Here is a 20,060-nt window from a genome sequence, read left to right as displayed (position 1 = left end):
CACGTGCATACGTCTCCGAAAGACTGTGTTCAGCTTCTTGGATGCCTGTGGGCTTCTGGCAAGGTTGTGATGAGTGAGAAAATACGACCGCCGACTTCTCTTTTCGTGGTTGTGTGCCAGTGATAGTTTTTCTCGTGAAGTTTTCTGCGGAAATTTTGTGAACATTCTGTGATGCTCGCGTTCTAGATGTGCCCATTGTCTCACCCTTGACTGATTTCTTGCTGACTTTTTATTTTACTTAAATTTGTTAACTTGTGTTTCATCATCCTATATTTCTCATCACCATCTGTTCCCCCTCCTTTCCCCTGCCTTCATTCTCATCAATACTGCAATAACCCAAGACCGTGAAACTTTTCCACAGCCAGTGAGAAAAACCTCACGTCAGGCAAACACCACCACCACCACCACCACCGCGTTCGCAAAGCCGTTGCGAGCTCGGTTGCATAAAGATCCAGTACAGTTGCACGAGCACTCGATGGCATCGAGTGCGCGTGCAATTTACTGGATCTTTATACAATCGCGTTCGCAACCGCATTGCGAACGCGGATCCGCTTCCAGTGTGAATGAGCGGTAAGAAAAAAGGCTGAGGTACCCCATCTCTTTCTCGGACAGTGATATTGATGGTGTGCGAATGCACGTGTCTCCTTTCTCTATGATGGTTTTAGAGCGCACCTCTTAAGCGTGTTTCACATGCAGCGATTCGCGGGTTTCACATGCAGCGATTTTGGCCCTAGAGCGGCGCGATTTCTGCCGTCGCGGCGCTCGTGCCGGTGAACCGCTGGTGCTGGCCAGAGCGCCGCGACGGCAGAAATCGCGCCGCTCTAGGGCCAAAACCGCTGCATGTGAACTAGGCTTCAGACACCCGTTTCCGGCTTGAGCGGCGTCGGCGTCGGCGTCGGCTTAACCGCGCGGTGCATTATGGGTATATTTCCCCGCTAAAGTTAGCGGAAATTTTACCGCTAAAGTTAGCGAAAATTTTTCCTGCTAAATTTAGAGGATAACTTTCCCGCTATATTTAGCCGAAAAAAAATTTCCCGCTGAATATAGCGGAAAAATTTTCCCGCTAAATTTGCCAAAACATTTGCCCGCTAAATTTAGCAAAGAAATTCCCGCTAACTTTGGCGTAGAAAATTCCCCGCTAAATTTAGCGGGAAAAAATTCCCCGCTAAATGTAGCGGAAAAAAATTCCCTGCTAACTTTAGCGGAAAAAATTTCCCGCTAAATTTAGCGGAAAAAATTCTTCGCTAAATTTAGCGTAAAAACTTCCCCGCTAAATATAGCGAAACATATTTCCCGCTAAATTTATTGGAAAAATATTCCCCGCTAAATTTAGCGGAAAAATTTCCCCGCTAAATATAGCGAAAAATATTTCCCGCTAAATTTATTGGAAAAATATTTCCCGCTAAATTTAGCAAAAAATATTTCCCGCTGAATTTAGCGGAAAATATTCCCCGTTAAATTTAGCGAAAAAAAAATTCCTGCTCAATTTAGCGGAAAAATTTCCCGCTAAATTTAACGGAAAGATTTACCCACTAAATTTAGCGGCGGAAAAATTTCCCGCTAAATTTAGCGAAGAATTTACTCGGAATATTTAGCGGAAAATTTTTCTCGCTATATTTAGCGGAAAAATTTCTCCGCTATACTTAGCGGAAAAATTTCCCCGGTAAATTTATCGGCATAGCGTCCTCTCCGTACGTTCCCTTCGTCCTCCTCAAGAGCTGTGCTCTAATTCGGCGTTACAGGGGATTGTAAACGACTTTATTTTTTTTTTGCCTAGACAAATTATTTGGCTTTGTTGCTCCGAAAGCGATTGAGGGCTTTTGCTTGATTAAATACAGGAGTGCATTTACTTTCTCTAACATGTATGGCTAGGTGACCTGAGGGTTACGAATGTAGGGAAAGGTCATCCTTTCGTAGTCTTACATTAACGCAGCGCCTAGATTGACCAACGTACACTCTCCCACACGTGCACGCAATTTCGTACACGATGTTGACTTTGCAGTTGACATATCAATGTGCGTCCTGTACTGCGAATTTTTCTAGTTCGTTTTGGAATTGATCTTCGGTCACAGTTTGTTTTAGGTTTATCAGAGTTGCTGATGTCACGTCCTGAGTGTCAGGTTGTGTTGACACGGTTTCACTGCCGGTCGGCTCGTCTTATCGCTTCTTTCATTGCGAGTGGTCAAGCTCTCTCTTTCGTTCAACAATAAGCAGCTTGTATATCCAGATTCATGTAGTTTCTGAAGTTCTACCTCAAACCTCTGCGTGGCTGTATGCTTGCATGATTTTTGCAAGGCTGCTATGAGTCAGCTTTTCACAATTCCTCTCTTGAATATTTTAGAATGCATCGAGTCAAATGAATGAAGAAAAAAACAAATACCGCTGCAAAATGTGTTCAATTGGAAAATATTTTACTGCAAAACCCCTCAAGGAAAGTTGCCCATTTCGTGTAGTAATCACAGAAACGGGATCATGACAAGGGGATATGTCTCGGTTCCTTTGAAGGAACCGAGACTTTGATATGACATCTTAAACAGATGGGCGCGATAGTCAGGTTTGGACTCTCCTTTGACCTAGAAGACTTGTTTCACTCAGTCCCACACAAATAAATGTTTGCGGCGGCAAGTGAATGTATTGAGAACATTGTTATTTTATCCTTTCAAAGTAAGTGTGGTATATCCGTGGATTCATTCTTGGAGCTCCTGAAATTCTACCTTACCTTCACTGTAGTAACGTTCAATAATAACGCCTTCATCCAAAATAAGGGAAGATGCACAGGCTCATGAGCAGCACCAGTTCTGTGTTACATCTTAGCTCAATGTGACAATAACATAGCCCTGAAGCTTGCCCTCAAACCTCGTATCACGTAATTTGAGATACGTTGATGAATATCTTGTCCCGCTGCATGAACGACCTGAACAAAATGACTCAGCAATCATGAACGACCTGAACAAAAGGACTCAGCAATAAATAAAATCTTCACCACGTTCCTTACTCAATCTCAGGGACTAAAGTTTACCACCAAACTACCAAATAATAGAAAACTTAAATTCCTAAATCTTCAGCTGCCTTTTGAAGACAACTAAACCTGTTGGACCTACAAACCAATGTCCCAAAAAATCGCTTCTTCCATCTGACTCGGCGCATTCTAAAATAATCAAGAGAGGAATTGTGAAAAGCTGCTTCATGGGAGCCTGGCAAACATAATCCGAGCACATAGCCAAGTAGAGCATTGAGGCAAAAGTTCAAAAACTACATAAATCTGGATATACCAGTTCCTTATTGCTCGATGCAGCAGAAAGCTTGAACACTCGTAATGAATAAATAAGTGATAATACGCGCCGACTGGAAGTTATACCCTACCAATACAGTCTCTCACAGCTTGAAACGAATAGCGTCTAAATATGACATAGAGGTGGAAGCATCAGCACCTGATAAATTGAAAAAAAATACTGTGTTCGAAGATCAACTACTAAAACGAACGACAAGAAAAATGCTCAGCCCAGCACGCACATAGGTACGTCAACTGCAACGTCAACATCGTGTACGAAATTCCGTGCACATGTGGGAGAGTGCACTTTGGTCTGTCTGGGCGCTGCGTTAATGTAAGACTACGAGAGCATGACCTTTCCCTACACTTGTTACCATGAAGTCACTTAGCGATACGTGTCAGAGACAGTACATGCACGCCTCTATTTAATGAAACAAAAGTCATCAACCGCTTTCGGAGGAAGAGAGCAGGAGAAATATTTGATGCAAAAATCTTAACAGAAAAAGGAGACACGTGCGCTAGCACACCATCAATATCACTGTACGAGAAAGAAATGGGGTACTCAACATTTTTCTTAAAGGGGTCATGAAACGATTTTCCTACTTCTTCCTCCTTAGCTTTAATCCTGAGCTCAAACACGAATTGTGAAAGCACGTCGTCGTGACATTCTTCGGCACCGGTGCGATGACTCCTAGCTTCTACCGTGCTATTTATGCACACCATAGAACTTGTCATTCCCCAGTGACGATAAGTTCCGTCAGGGCACTCATTGGTCGCGAACACGAATCTAAATATTCGTGGACGAATTGAATGTTGACGAGCGAATACGTCGGAGTGACGCAGTTCTCATGTCGAATGCGTGAGCTGGGCTTGGCTGACGTCAGGTTGGCACCGCTGACGCGCTTTGGGAACCGCGGATGTATCATAGTGAAAAGGCGGAAAGCTTTCAAAGGAAAGAAGGTACAAAATAGTCCGCTATGTTTTCAAATGTTCGTACCGAAAAGCTGGCTTTTGACTTTGTACCCTCTTTCTTTTTGCCAACTAAACGATATGCGATCAGTAAAGTCTCCATTTAAAATCATTTATCCCAGTCCAAAATTCGTTTCATCGCCCCTTTAATGCGGCTGCTTTTCTTTTTCCAGCGCTCTTTTTTCAAATTAATTTTGTTGAAATCTATATATAATTATGTTTTCAATTTTCAAATATTCTTTGAATTTTATGAGCCATTAATTTTAGCATTTTAGTTTAGTCTTTCTCCTCTAATTTTCGTCTTTTCTTTTCATGCATTAAACAACCAGCTGATTGTAGGCGGTTGTCCTTTTCTTTACTTCTCTATTCTGTCTGATGCCTCCCTACTCTCTTCCTTTTCACGCAAAGTAGCAAACCAGCACTAACAAGCAGGTTGACCTCTTTGTTTTCCTATCAATAAACATAGCTTCTCTCTCTGTTCGTTCCTTTGTCTCTCCTTGTCCTTTGCGATTTTGTATTTAGGATTATTATTTTTGAAGAAAAAAAATGAAGACATTTACAATTTTCTGTAACGCCGAATTAAAGCACAGCTCTTGTGGAGGAGTGGGGATGGTACGGAAGGGAGGGCATGCCCCTCTTCCTTTCCCGCTAAATTTAGCGGGGAAGAGTTTCTGCTCAGTTTAGTGGGAAAATGTTTGCCCTCATGATGGTGACGTCACGTCGGTAAATTTAGCGGCAATTTTTTCTGCCAAATTTAGCGGAACAATTTCGCCACTATATTTAGCAGGAACATTGGCAATGTTAGATAGGTGTGACGCCACGCGACGTCACATGAGACGTCATACGTCACGTGCTTCCTATATGGACGTCACAGGTGACGTCACATTTGACGCCCCGAGAGTGACCCTGTGAGGGTAACCCTCGTGAGGGTAATTAACCCTCGTGACCCGCTTGACGGTAACTCTCGTAACCCTCGCGAGGGTAACCCTGGTGATCCTCGTGAGGGTAACCCTCCTGACCCTCGTGAGGGTAACCCTTGTAACCCTCGTAAGGTTAACCCTCGTGACCCTCGTGAGGGTAACCCTCGTGAGCCTCGGGAGGGTAACCATTATAATCTTCGTGAGGGTAACCCTCGTGACCCTCGTAAGGGCAACCGTCGCAACTGTCGTGACGGTAACCTTCGTGACCTTCGCGAGGGTAACCTTCGCAACCTTTGTATCCCTCGACAGGGTAACCCTCCTGACCCTCGTGAGGGTAACCCTCGTTACCCTCTTGAGGGTCACGAGGGTCTCGCGTGGTGCATGATGGGATATTTTGCATAATGCACGATCTTTGAGTGATGTGCCAATAATATTGAGATTAGGTTATCGCTCTCAATGCAAGTGGTGTTCGATTTAGGCAGTGTTGTAAATGGTCCTTGACTTTATTGTCTCTAATCACAAGTTTGTGACTAAATAATTTTGTTGAAGCTATTGAATGCCACACTACGGATAGATGACTAGTGAAAAAGCATCGATTCACCTGAACCCACTGGGGTTTTGCCAAACCTCGGTATCTTATCTGTTATTTAAAACAAACAAAAAATTCTCAGTCAGATTGTGCCATAACTCCTTCATGAATGATCTCAGAAATGTAGAGCCCGACGATCACACCAGAATAAAGACGTCTTTAAAACAGCTTTAGCAGACAATTCACGATTTTTTGTTCTGAAAATAAATTGGCCTTTAAAACGTTTGTTTTCGACTGATATGATTCAAGTGAAGAGGAATCGTTTTAACTTTTTTGGTATTGGATATTTTTGGGTCATTCCCTGTCGAACGTCCCAGACGTTGCGCTCGACCACCTTCGATTTAAAAAAAGAAAAATCATAGATTTTTGCCGCACTGTCCGTAGCCACGCCCTAAAATATTTTTGACGAAAATATTTTTTTGATGCGGTGAGCGCGGTTCTAACTTTTAAAAATAGTGTGGAACTAGGTATCAATCCATAATTGATGAAAAATCAGTGTTTTTATTAAACACCCAACAATATTTTTTTCTTAAATCTGCTCGGCTTTCGACCTGCAATGCAGGTGGGCTTGGTCAGTTTTGTTTAATGAAAATATGTTTTGAACAACTGTTTTTTTTTTGTTGAAAATTTTAACGTTTTTGTTATTTCATTAAATTATCTAATTGCTCCGGGGACTTTATCGAACTTTTTGCCGGCTGCCCCTACAGGTATCTATAATCTATAAAAAAAGTTGTAAACCGCTCAATTAAATAACTCGCAGTAAAAACAATCCTCAATTTTGCAACAAAAGTGCGTTTTGACGGATAAACAGCTTTTTATTTTACCCTGAGGGGTCCAAGTAAAAATACAACATATGGTGGCTTTGGAAGAACAATCGATTGTCTTTTCATTCCGAAAGTTTAATAAAAGTAATTTTTGTTTAAAGCTAGAAAACAATTTTTGACGTTGAACTCTCGCACCACAACCCGGCGTCGATTCTTAACGCCTCTTCGCCGCACAGCACGCCAGCGGCGACGATAGCTGACATGATTAGGTCCAAAGAAAGAACGTAGATTACTGCCGCTTCCCCTTGTCCGTCCTTTCAGCTGCAAAGGAAGAAACGGCGGGCATGAAGTTGATAATCGGAGCAGCCGCTAGTGCGTAGCCATAGCAGGCCCATTGTGCCCTTTGTACCCGAGGGCGGCTCGAAACGCGATGCCTAATACGGGTGGCATCAGCTGACGTGGACTTCTCCTAAAAGGGATACGCGTTAATATATCCGCGAAATGAAACTGTCACGCATACTTTGGTGAAAAGCGGAACTATTCAGCGACGCAGGAATTTGCCGCTTCAAAGCCGATTCAAACACAAACGAGGCGTGAGCCTCCAACGGCGCGTATTCGTTAACACCACATCGCCTCGTCGTTTGAGATTGCCCGTTGACGAGGCCTTTGTATTGTTGTTTAAATAGTGTCCTGACGTTGACAATAGAGAGCAAAGGACCATACGCACATTCGCGTTTGAACGCGTTTGAGTGCGTTGCGGAGTCCTTGCGGTCAGGCGCGGTCGCTTGCGGAGCGACGTCCGCCTTCCCGCAACGCTCGGTAGCGCGACGCAAGCGAGTAGAGACTCGCTCAACTTTCCGAAGCGTTGCGGTGCGTTCGTGTGCGTTCGACCAATCAGAAGCCCAAAGACGAGAGGGGGTGACGTGTTCGCTCGCCCCACCCGGCCGACTCGGCGAAACGTATCCGTTTCGCCGGTCGCAGTGCTTGCTTTTTCGTTTGGGGAGCGGTGGGGACTGTATTTTCCAAGGCTGCGATGCTTCAAGCTTGACAAAACGTCGGGGAAGCCGGCGATATTGTCGCAAGATCGAACACTTCGACGCTGTCGCTGTGCGCCGCCATGTTGCCTTGGATTTCGCTTACTATTGGTGAGCCATTACCGACGACAGCGCGTTCTTATTGGCTCTTGACTGCGGTTGACAGCGTGTCAACACAACTGTGCGTACAAGTTTGGCGCAAGCGGTCTTCGCAACGCAACGCGCCCGCTTGCCGCCATGGAACGCACCGCGCTCAAACGCGAATGTGCGTATGGGCCTTGATTGCGACGTGTACGTAAGAGGCAGCACGCTTACTAGTTGATGCTCTGACCCGGTAGCGCTAAGCATCTGCTGATATCAAGACAGTGTAAGACCACAGGAGGACACTTCCGCGCAAAACAGTCGACTCGGAAAATCTATAAAGCAACAAGAGTGGAAAAAAGCTACCCCCCACCAAGATGTACTTGACAACTCGAGGTCCTGCTATCTACCTGCGTGCGCACACCGTGACACCGTCGTACGCTTTGCCAGGCTCGACGGTGGTGTGCTGTGCAGAGAAGAGGCGCAAGAACGACGCCAGGTTGCGGAGCGAGAGCTCAACCACAAAATGTTTTTTTTTTCCTCTTTAGAATAAAATTATCTTATTTAAACTTTCAAGAACAAAAGGCAACATATTCTTCTAGAAAAGTCACCATGTTTCGTATTTTTCTTTGTGCCACCCCAAGGAAGAATTGACGCTCTTGAAAGGACAAAACGCAATTTCGCAGAAATTTAGTTGTTTTTCTGTATAATATTTAGTTGTACGGCCTGAAACCTTTTTTTTTCTTCTTTTTTTGGTGCAGTACACCTACAGGGTTATCAATAAGAATTATCACAGTCACCTGCAGCAACAAGGTAGTAACAAAACTATAAAAAACGCAAATATTCTCATATATTCTTTTTTTTTTAATGGCTTCAAGCCAATATTCGTGAAGCTTATTACGTAGCAATCCATATACCGAGCGGGTTTTAGGAAAAAATGTTCCACTGTTCCATAAATATATCTTACATTTCATGGAGAAATAAGATATATTTATGGAGAAGTCCACGTCGCCTGGTGCCGCCTGTCGTTTTTGGCGTCACGTTTCGGAGTTTGAGGGGCCTCGGGTACAAAGGGCACAACGGGCCTGCCGCCAGTGCTACGCACTGGCGGCACCTCCGATTATTACCCGATACCCGCCGTTTCTTCCCATGCAGCCAAACAGACAGACGAGCGGAAGCGGCAGCAAGCTCCGCTCTTTCTTTGGACCTAATCGTGTCAGCTATTGTCACAGGTGGCGTGCTGCGCGGCCAAGAGGCGTTAAGAAGCGACGCCGCGGGTTGTGGTGCGAGGGTTCAAATTCAAAAATTGTTTTTTCGCTTTAAACAAAAATTACATTGATCAATCTTTCAGAATCAAAAAACAATAGACAGTTCTTCCTAATCCACCATATTTTGTATTTTTACTTGGGACACCTCAGGGTAAAATAAACGGCTGTTTATGCGTCAAAACGCACTTTTTTGCAAAATCAGGATTTTTTTTACTGCGAGATATTTAAATGAGCGGTTTAAACAATTTTTATAGATTAAGCACCTGCAAGGCAGCCGGTAAAAAGTTCTATTAAGTCCCCGGAGCAATTAGATATTTTTAATAAAATAACAAACATGCAAAATTAAAAAAAAAAGTTGTGTTTAAAAAATTAAATTAAACAAAACTGCACAAGCCGAACCAGAGTGCAAGTGGAAAGCCGAGCAGACTTAAGAAAAAAAATATTTTGGGTGTTTCATGAAATGCTGATTTTTCATTAATTATGGAGTGATACCTAGTTTCACGCTATTTCTAAAAGGTGAAACAACGCTCACGTCATCAAAAAAAAATTTTCGTCGAAAATATTTTTGGCCATGGCTACGGACATTGCAGAAAAAGGCCATGAATTTTCTTTCATTTTTAGAAATCGAAGGTGGTCGAGTGCAATTTGGGACGTTTGACATGGAATGACCCTTATACATTCGTTCGTTTGAAATATTTCTCAGTTCCAGCTTTCTCATAGAAACGCGACGACCTGAAGTTTCTCCGCATATAAACCTCAGCACAAACCAGAGCAAAAGCTCACACGTGAAATATATGACAATATTGCACAAGAAAAAAAAAAAAAAAAAACCAAAACAAAAAAAACAAGGCGGAGCCATTTCCACATCGGTTTTATTATAACTCTTTTAAATTTAATTTTTGTTTTTTGCTCCGATCTGGAAAAGTGCGTGCCAGAAGGTTCGTTTTTCGCAGTGAAGACAAAAAGGCAAAAATACATGAAAAAGATGAACAAAGCAATAATCTCTTGCAATATGCAAAATGGGAAGTGAGGGCCGATCGCTCCACGACAAAAGCCAACTCCCGGCGTTCTTTGTTTATTCGCGAGATTTAAAATTGCGCGAGATTTGTTTAAGGAACCGACACAACGAAATGATTTGGCGAGAGATTGATTTCCCTCATAAATCTTGAAGATGCGTCACGGGGACATCATTGAACCAGAAGTTGTTTGTACAGCGCTTCAAATTTGATGCGCGCACTTTACTTTTTTACACTGCTTTCGCTGGGTCTGCTTTTATACACTGCCGAATACTTATGCGGTGTGCCACTGTCAGACCTCTTAGAGCGCAGCTCTTAGGCGCTAGTTTTCTTGTTTCGCGACGTCGACGTCGCCATTGGTGTAACCGCGCGCGTTGCGTCATGGTATGGTGATTTAATTCCCCGCTAAATTTATCAGAGAAACTAAATTGGTGTGTAGGTCTGACGTCCCATAATGCAACACTGTGCATTCAGTTTCCGTGCTAAATATAGCGGTAAAACCGACGTCACATGACCTCAGGACCAATTCAGTTTCCCCGCTAAATTTGCCGGGGAATTCAATTGGTGTTGATGTCACATGACGTCAATTTTTCTATTATATATAGCGCAGAAGCTAAATTCATTCACAGCTGATGTGATACCAAGTCATGTGACATCAATTTCCCCGCTATATTTAGCGGCGAACCTGAATTGGTTTTGAGGTCACGTGGAGTCAACTTTCCAACTAAATACGGCGGGGAAATTGTGAGAGGTGGGTTGGGTATGAAGGAGTAGGAGGGGGAGTGGAAGAGGAAGAGGAGGGGAGCAGGAAGAGGAGAAGGGGAGACTCCTCGGTACCCTCTCCTCCTTATATAAATAATATTATAATAAATATTGAATTTATATATATTTACATATATAAATGCGGATAAAATCGTTCCTGCCAAAACTATGTATTGCACAGAAAAAAGGCTCGTTGAGTTGTGGTCCTGGGCAAGGTGCCAATTTAGGAAAATTAAACAAATTTGGGCTGATTACGTTGTTAAATATTTTCACGTAATTAATTGCTCTAATATCGAAACACCTCGCTGTTGCATGAGCTTGATCTTGCAATGGCATGCTCATTCAAAAGCGAAGTGTTACTTTCCGGCCTACCGTGCCGTGCCCGCAACGCTTCCTTCTTTCCTACGGGAGAGGAGAGGCAGGCGAGTTCGAGGCGGCCGAAGCATTTGACGAAGCTCCGCGCTTCGGCCGCGGGAGGGCAGGACTGCGGCCGCCAAGATGAGCTTGGATACAAAAACGAAAGCAGAGAACGCGTAGAAATAGAAGGGTTTTCCCGAACGCTATAAAATGCCGACCGCCCTTTATACCTGCCTAAAGGTGGTTGATTTGTGGGTTTTCGATGATGCCTAGCAAGTTTCCAAGTGAAACCATGCCCTTAAACGCAATACTAGAAAAAAAAATAAGTACGCTAAAAAAATTAACAATTAATTATCAAGAACTTTATTAATATTTCTGAATGGGACCCTGGCCCGATCCAGAACGTAACGAGCATTTTTTCTTTGCGATACGTAGCTTTGGCAGGAACGATTTGTTCTGCGCTTTGCTAAACACCCTATATATATATATATATTATATAGGCGTGGGTATATAACTGAGACAAAAACCCTTAGTGAAAACAGCAACAACGGACGATGTATTCTTCGACGTTTCGGCCGAAGTCCGGCCTCCGTCAGGCCTTCCTGACGAAGGCCGGACTCCGGCCGAAACGTCGAAGATCAAATCGTCCGTTGTTGCTGTTTTCACTAAGGGTTTTTTCTCTCTCTTTCTCTCTCTCACTCCTCCTCTCTCTCTACATATATAAGATGTTTCACGAAAGGCAGACAAATTCGGTATTGAGAAAACTACGCTTCGCAACAAAAAAAAGGCTTGTGTCGTTTTGGTCCTGGGCCAGGGGCCTATCTAGGAAAATTACTAAAATCTGGTATAATTGGATTGTTAATTATTTGTGCGTAAATAACGTTTTTATTATTTTGTTTAAGGGCGGTGTTTCAATTAGAAAATTGCTCAGAATCATCAGAAAACACCAAATCGAATATATATATATATATATATATATATATATATATATATATATATATATATATATATATATATAAAACTGAGAAGAAACAACCCTTAGTGAAAAACAGCAACAACGGACGATTTAATCTTCGACGTTTCGGCCGGAGTCCGGCCTTCGTCAGGAAGAACTTTTACAGATGAACGCGGGTGGTATTTATGCAATGCTACGGTCGAGTCCAAATTTTGGAGGGGCGACGGTTGAAGATTTCGAGAGAGGGAAGCGTAGGGCAGTTCTTATCCGTGTCAAGAAGCTTGACGGTCGGTGCCAAGTTTCAAGGACGGCGGGATGACGGTTGTAGCTTCTTGAGAGGGGGCGCAGGGTGACTCTGTGTCCGGGCCGGCAGCGGTGACCTATATAGACGATAGCGTGAAATAAACGAAAGTTACACGCGCAAAATAAAATGCTGTCTCAAAAAAAAAAAAAAAAAAGGGCGGCACGGTCACTTGTTTGCATGCAGGCATGCATGAGTCAAACCTGGAAGGGAACAATGTTAAACCTAGAAGTACAAAGAAATACAATGGATATCAGAACCTGGAAATAAAAGAAAAGTTGACGGTCCAGTTCCGGCCCCAAACACAGTACCACTGTTAACAAAAAAAAAGGTGTTTTTTGATTGCTGTTGCTATTCGTCTGTTAGCATTTTAATCGATGCCAGAGTACCCGGGCTTTCATTTATTCCTTGTTTAATAGTGTTAAATCGGTAAATTAGGTAGGATTCACGCTGTTCACGTTCGCGATTTGATTTAAATCCAGATTCTAGGAGCGTCACTGACAATTTATCATACGAATGTTTTGGGAGAGCGAGATGTTTGGATAAAGGCAGTGCCGGAAGATTTATGGCGTGAGATTTGTGATTATTAAAGCGCAGTCTAAATGCCGTTCTAGTCTGCCCTATGTATTGCATTTTGCATACCGTACACTCGAATAAGTAAATGACATTCGACGAGGCACATGTTAAGTTCCCTTTAATTTTGATCGAGAACTGCGAGTGCGTGCTGCTGGCCGTGCTTGTGTGCTGCATCTGTTTACAGATTAGACATCCTGGGTGCCTGCAAGGGTAACCGGACAAAAGCTCACCGGACAAAAGCTCACCGGACAGAAGCTCACCGGACAAAAGCTCACCGGACAAAAGCTCACCCGTTTCTTGACAGACCCGGACAAAAGCTCACCCGTTTTTTGACAGACCCGGACAAAAGCTCACCTCGATTTCTTTTTTTTTACTATCCGGGCGAAACACGGGCTGAAATAAAGTGCGGGCGCAATGGACATTGGACCATTTTTAGGAGAACTTGTACCTCATCCACCATTGAGTTGCGAATTTTTTAAAAATACTTTTAAAGAACGGGCGTTCAGCCTTTTGGAAAAGTGCAAGACAGATGACCAATTTAAAAAAAAATTGTGCGGGATTTTTGATAGGCTCGGGTTCCTTCCACCACAGCTTGTTCCACAAGAACTGACCACCAGGGAAAAGTCTACCGGTGACATCGCTACCTACTGGACTATTTTGATTGCACGTATTTCAACGGCCGCTTCCGTTATGCTTCTGTTCCATCTGCGGCGGCACCCAGAGCGAATTCTTCCCTTCGCCTGACTCTGCGCCGACGGCGACCGGAGTTTCCCCCGGTACGGAGGAATATGTACGACACAACTCTTCAAGATAAAGACCGGATGAGCAACACCTGCGAAAGATAGAGTACCGGGTTCCAGAAGCCCGTCGGCCACGCCCATCCAAGCGTCTTGAGGCTGATTGAATGCCTACAGCAAAATCAGGCGCTCGTTGCCACGGCATTGACAAAAGCCCGGAGAGGTGAGCCCACCGTAAAGCGGGTGCGAAATATTACTCTGCACCTGCAGAATCATCTTAGAAATATTTGCGAGGGCTTGCATGTACACCCAGATCTACCAAGACTGCTGGAGCTATTGGGGCACTGCATTCGCTTCTAACCAATCGATAAATAAACTTGTTTCTACTAAAATCAACAAACCATGCGCCTGTCAGATTTAATTTATCGTTGCCTTTTTGTGTCGAACGCATGCACCTAAGTTGTCCGCACTCGTGTTAAGACCAACAGGAAAATTTCTCGTGGTGAGCTTTTGTCCGGGTCTGTGAAAATATGGGTGAGCTTTTGTCCGGGTCTGTGAAAAAATGGGTGAGCTTTTGTCCGGTGAGCTTTTGTCCGGTGAGCTTCTGTCCGGTGAGCTTTTGTCCGGTGAGCTTTTGTCCGGGATTCGCCTGCAAGGCCTACATTCGTTAGGTGGTGGCGATGAATTTATCCGAGAGTTTACTAGCGCGTCTTTGAGGTTACGCGATAGTCTGTGGACTACCCCCGGGGCGGATGGAAACGCGCGTTTATGGTACAATTAGAACCTCAGTTCCTTTGTGAATGTCCCGTAAAGCCGCTAATATACAAAAGGTTTATAGATGATATATTTATTGTATGGTCGCACACTGAGGAGGAGCTGGTGGACTTCATAGGTCGATACAATGCTGCTCATCCGAGCTTCCGCTTTACACATTCGTACTCTCAAACCGAAATAAACTTCCTCGACGTCAACGTTAAGATAGACGAAAGTAAACTCGCCACGAGCCTGTACCGTAAGCCAACAGATCGGCACCAATACCTTCATTATCAAAGCAACCACCCACACCATTGCAAGAACAGCATTCTCTATAGCCAAGCTCATCGTTTCAAACGAATTTGTTCAAAAGAGACAGATTTTGATGCGAGCCGTCAAAATTTAAAGTCAGTGCTAGAGAAACAAAAGTATCCACCCCGTATAATCGACGATGCAATCAGAAAAGCCAAACAACTGAACCGCGCAGACCTCATCAGCCCGCGCCCCACGCAAAGCGCCACATAACGCACAAATCTATGTCTAACTTATAGCATAAACCATCCTAATGTAAATAATGTCTTGACACGACATTATAACATTCTCGAACAAAGCGAGCGCCTTAAACGCGGGTTTCCATCCGCCCCGGGGGTAGTCCACAGACGATCGCGTAACCTCAAAGACGCGCTAGTAAACTCCCGGATACATTCATCGCCACCACCTAACGAATGTAGGCTTTGCAGGCACCCAGGATGTCTAATCTGTAAACAGATGCAGCACACAAGCACGGCCAGCAGCACGCACTCGCAGTTCTCGATCAAAATTAAAGGGAACTTAACATGTGCCTCGTCGAATGTCATTTACTTATTCGAGTGTACGGTATGCAAAAGCAATACATAGGGCAGACTAGAACGGCATTTAGACTGCGCTTTGATAATCACAAATCTCACGCCATAAACCTTCCGGCACTGCCTTTATCCAAACATCTCGCTCTCCCAAAACATTCGTATGATAAATTGTCAGTGACGCTCCTAGAATCTGGATTTAAATCAAATCGCGAACGTGAACAGCGTGAATCCTACCTAATTTACCGATTTAACACTATTAAACAAGGAATAAATGAAAGCCCCGGTACTCTGGCATCGATTAAAATGCTAACAGACGAATAGCAACAGCAATCAAAAAACACCTTTTTTTTTGTTAACAGTGGTACTGTGTTTGGGGCCGGAACTGGACCGTCAACTTTTCTTTTATTTCCAGGTTCTGATATCCATTGTATTTCTTTGTACTTCTAGGTTTAACATTGTTCCCTTCCAGGTTTGACTCATGCATGCCTGCATGCAAACAAGTGACCGTGCCGCCCTTTTTTCTTTTTTTTCTTTTTTTGAGACAGCACTTTAGTTTGCGCGTGTAACTTTCGTTTATTGTACGCTATCGTCTATATAGGTCACCGCTGCCGGCCCGGACACAGAGTCACCCTGCGCCCCCTCTCAAGAAGCTACAACCGTCATCCCGCCGTCCTTAAAACTTGGCACCGACCGTCAAGCTTCTTCACCCGGATAAGAACTGCCCTACGCTTCCCTCTCTCGAAATCTTCAACCGTCACCCCTCCAAGATTTGGACTCGACCGTAGCATTGTATAAATACCACCCGCGTTCATCTGTAAAATGACTATCGTGGATTGTGTCTTGGTGGATGACTTTACTATCTATTTTCGTTTTTTTTTTCGTCTGCGTAGCGTGCTGCGCATGCTCTTTCTGAATGTTCGTGGTCGATTGCGCACGAATAAAGTAGTTGAAAGTTTGCGCTTGTCCGTGTCTACTCGCTTGTAATTGTCCCCTGTGTCGCGCAAAAAACCTCGATACTGTAAAAGTTCTTCCTGACGAAGGCCGGACTCCGGCCGAAACGTCGAAGATTAAATCGTCCGTTGTTGCTGTTTTTCACTAAGGGTTTTTTTCTTCTCAGTTTTATAACCATGCCTTCGGCCTCCCGCCACCATGCCCGATATATATATATATATATATATATATATATATATATATATATATATATATATATATATCTGTGTGTCGAACCGAAAAAAATACGGGTTCGGTTACGGTTCAGGTTCAGGTAAATTTATTTTGTTCCGGTTCAGTTCCGGTTCGATTAATTCGATCCGCGAACCGGTTCGCTGAACCGGTTCGGAAATTATAAATGACAAATTGCAACATCAAAATATATTACAAATAAAACATCTGAAATCAGCACATACGAAACGGGATACATCGTAGTGTAAGGCTCAGGGATTTCTACCAGGAATGGTTTCTTTATGTGCACTCGAAGGTTACCTCACTGACGTTTACGCATTCGGACTTCGTCTAATTGGGTCCGACGCAGTAGGTGTAAAATCCGCCACCTCGGCATGTAAGCAATTGAAGGAACAGTGGGGAGAAAATACAGCTTTTTTTATTTGAACTAGCCTTCGGTAACTCAAATTAGACCCTTAAAGAAGTTTTCATTAAACAAGATACGGAATATGAAAAACACTTCACCGAACGCAACGCCAGAAGGACGTAATAGGATAAATATTAAAATAGAAGAGTTCGCTGTGTCACAAATATGTTAGCTTCTAAGTGCCTATACGAAACCGGATGCAATTATCAAACTCCACAGCCTTTTCTTTTCTCATTCCGATGGAAGCAAGCTTCAAGAACTCGCGCGTTCTAGAAACGTGTAATGAAATGGGCACACAGCAGCATTTAGGATTTACGAGGTTGTAGGAAAATGAAATCCCGTGACGCGATTTTTTTTTTTTTGCACAGCCTTCCAATTTTCTTTCTTCCGTGCAAGCCGCGACCAGCGCAATACTGGTTCCTATGTCAATTGATTCATGGATGTAGCGTTTGTCAAGATTCATGGATGCAGCGTTTATATTCCAAAGACTGAGTGGAGAAGAAAAATATGTAAGCGAGGTGTGTGTTAGTTGACGGCACTTAAAAAACAAATGGCATTGATAGCACATTCATTGTCAACAGTGCGTGGCCGAACCGTTTTGACATGAGCCGGTAACCGTTTTTTTTTTCCGGTTCAGTTCCGGTTCAGGTTCATCGTGATAACAATATAACGGTTCGGGTTCGGGTTCAGTTCCGGAAAAAATACCGGTTCGGTTCCGCTTTTCGGTTCGGTTCGGTTCCGGTTGGACACCCTGATATATATATATATATATATATATATATATATATATATATATATATATATATATATATATATATATATTGTAAGGAAGAAGAAGTGGCACGGAGAGACAGGCAGGGGTTTGACCAAGCGCGCGCTCGGCACGGGCGCTTCTTGAATGCTGTACCGCCATTCATACTGGTCGCATTTTCCTCCTATCTTGTATTAAATCTCTTTTATCAACGTCTCAACACTTGGTGGAGGTGCGCTAGCGATCCCCAACCTGATCATCTGGTAATTCCGACCTGGAGCTGCGCAGCGGACGGTCGACTGTCACAACCATGAACGACGATAACGGGAATGTAAGAGACCAGCGCCCCACCAACACTTCAACGGTCAAAACTCGCCAACGTGACCCCCAGGATTTCACCGGTTCAGCCGACGCTGACGTTCTGGACTGGCTCAAAAATTACGACCGGGTGAGCCAACACAACCGTTGGGATGACACCATCAAACTCGCCAACGTCGTATTTTTCCTCAAAGGGACTGCACTCCAACGGTACGACAATCACGAGGAAGAAATTAATTCATGGGATGCTTTCAAAACCGCCTTCGCAGACGTCTTCGGTACACCTGAACGCAGAAGACAACAAGCGCGGGACAAACTCTCCAGGAGGTACCAAGCCCCCTCCGAAACATCGACGCCCTACATCGAGGACGTCCTTCGCCTCTGCGGACGTGTCAACGCAGCTATGCCGGAGGACGAAAAAATCAAGCACCTCTTCAAAGGATTATCCCAAGAGCTGTTTTCCATCGTCGCACCCAGGTCACCTCAGACCGTGCAGCAGCTCATTGCAGAATGCAAGCATTATGAAGACCTTCAAGGTGGTCGGATCTCCAACACCGGATTTGAACGGCTCCCTGAAGTTTCAACTACAACTGCCGACACTGACCTCCCCAATCTCATCAGGCGAATAATTCGAGACGAACTACGCGACTTCTTGGGATCCCTGCGCCTCTCAGCCAGTTCTTCAATCTCGCAACCCGAGGCGCCTAAGATTGAACAGGTAATCAAAGACGAACTTCGTGCGGCCCTTCGTCCTATTTCTTCGTCGTCTCCCACATGCATGGCACCATCGACTTCCTCACCACCCATCTGCTCTTTACAGCACTCAGCACCACACATTTGCGCTCTGCAAACTTCTCACAACGTCTCAATTCCATCCACACGCTACCTATCACCCCGGCGGACAGAGGAATGGCGCACTCAAGATCAACGTCCGATATGCCTCTACTGTCACGCCCCAGGTCATATCATCCGCTACTGCCGACGCCGCATGAATGCTGAAGCCTACAGTCGCACCCCACAGAATCAAACTCGACATTCTGACGACCACGACACGCGCCGAAATTTCGACAACCACGGCAGTTCCAGTGACCGTCGCAATTTTGACGACCATCGCAACACACGTCCCTTTCCAGCTGCTGAATTCCGACGTGGTCGATCACCCTCCCCCTATCCTCGACGAAACCGCTCTGTCTCGCCGTTCACTGACGCTACTACCGGACTTCCGTCGTCAAACTAAGCAGCGCAGCCTGTCTTAACAATGGAGGTCAGGCTGCACTACCGTCTCCGGTCCTAAATCCTCCTTACCTTGGCCCTACAACTATTACCGTCTACATTGGAGAAGAAAAACTTTTAGCATTAGTTGACACAGGTGCTGCAAAATCCTGCATTTCTAATCAGCTTCGCCGCCGTTTACACAAAGTGCTCACCCCTCCACCCGCTGGACATTTTCTACGGATGCGAAACAGTGAACTTGTGCAACCTCTTGGCTACTGCACCATCCCTATTTCTATCGGAGGCACTTCCTATATCATTTTGTTTACTGTACTTGCTAATTGTGTCGTCGACGTCATTTTGGGATGGGATTTTTTGTCGGCCACCGAGGCATTCATTGACTGCGCCAGCCGCGAACTTCATTTGAGCACTCGGCAGACTAGTTACGACGTGTACGAAAATTCACCCATTTCGCTTCACACCGACGACGATTACCTCTTGCCCCCCTTCCCGCTATTGCTATCACACTCCTGCCGGACCGTCCATTCGAAAGCACCACTGGTTTCATTAAACCCATCGCCAACTTTGTCGCAAAAAAGCCAGTTATTCTTCCCTACTGCATCGCCACGACAACTCGAGGACAAGTTTCTCTTTTCGTCACCAACACATCTACTGAGTCGCAAATTGTTCCCCGTGGTGCACGTTTGGCCACTCTAACACCTCATTCTTATACCACGCTTGCAACGCTCTCCGAACTTACATCTAAGAGGCTACCGTCAGCTGCCCAAAGCACCACCGCACAAGTTGCTAAAATGGTAGACTCTAGCTTGCCTCCTCACCAGAAGGAAGCCCTAACAAACCTTCTTGTTTTGTATGAACAACTCTTCGATTTTAATAGCCGCTCTCTAGCTCAAACTTCGGTGGTTTCTCATCACATCGACACCGGCACAGCATCTCCCATTCGAAGCCGCCCTTATAGAATTTCACCCACCG

At 44.5% G+C, this 20,060-nt stretch overlaps 1 protein-coding gene across 1 annotated transcript in view; it reads left to right on the top strand.

Moving 5' to 3' along the window:
- LOC120841627 overlaps window positions 1-18,814 on the top strand; it is a gene marked incomplete at its 3' end in the record, with an annotated part of 95,170 nt that extends 76,356 nt beyond the window's left edge. Inside the window, exon 3 of the mRNA XM_042288374.1 lies at window positions 17,818-18,814. Within this exon, the coding sequence (XP_042144308.1) occupies window positions 17,818-18,814 (997 nt within the window). The remainder of the gene's footprint in view (window positions 1-17,817) is intronic.
- Window positions 18,815-20,060: the final 1,246 nt, after the last annotated feature.

This window comes from Ixodes scapularis, unplaced genomic scaffold (genome assembly GCF_016920785.2).
Source record: "Ixodes scapularis isolate PalLabHiFi unplaced genomic scaffold, ASM1692078v2 ptg002451l_1__unscaffolded, whole genome shotgun sequence".
Lineage (NCBI taxonomy): Eukaryota > Metazoa > Arthropoda > Arachnida > Ixodida > Ixodidae > Ixodes > Ixodes scapularis.
The sequence above is the reverse complement of the archived record's forward strand: the minus strand, read 5'-3'. Positions and strand labels throughout refer to the sequence as shown.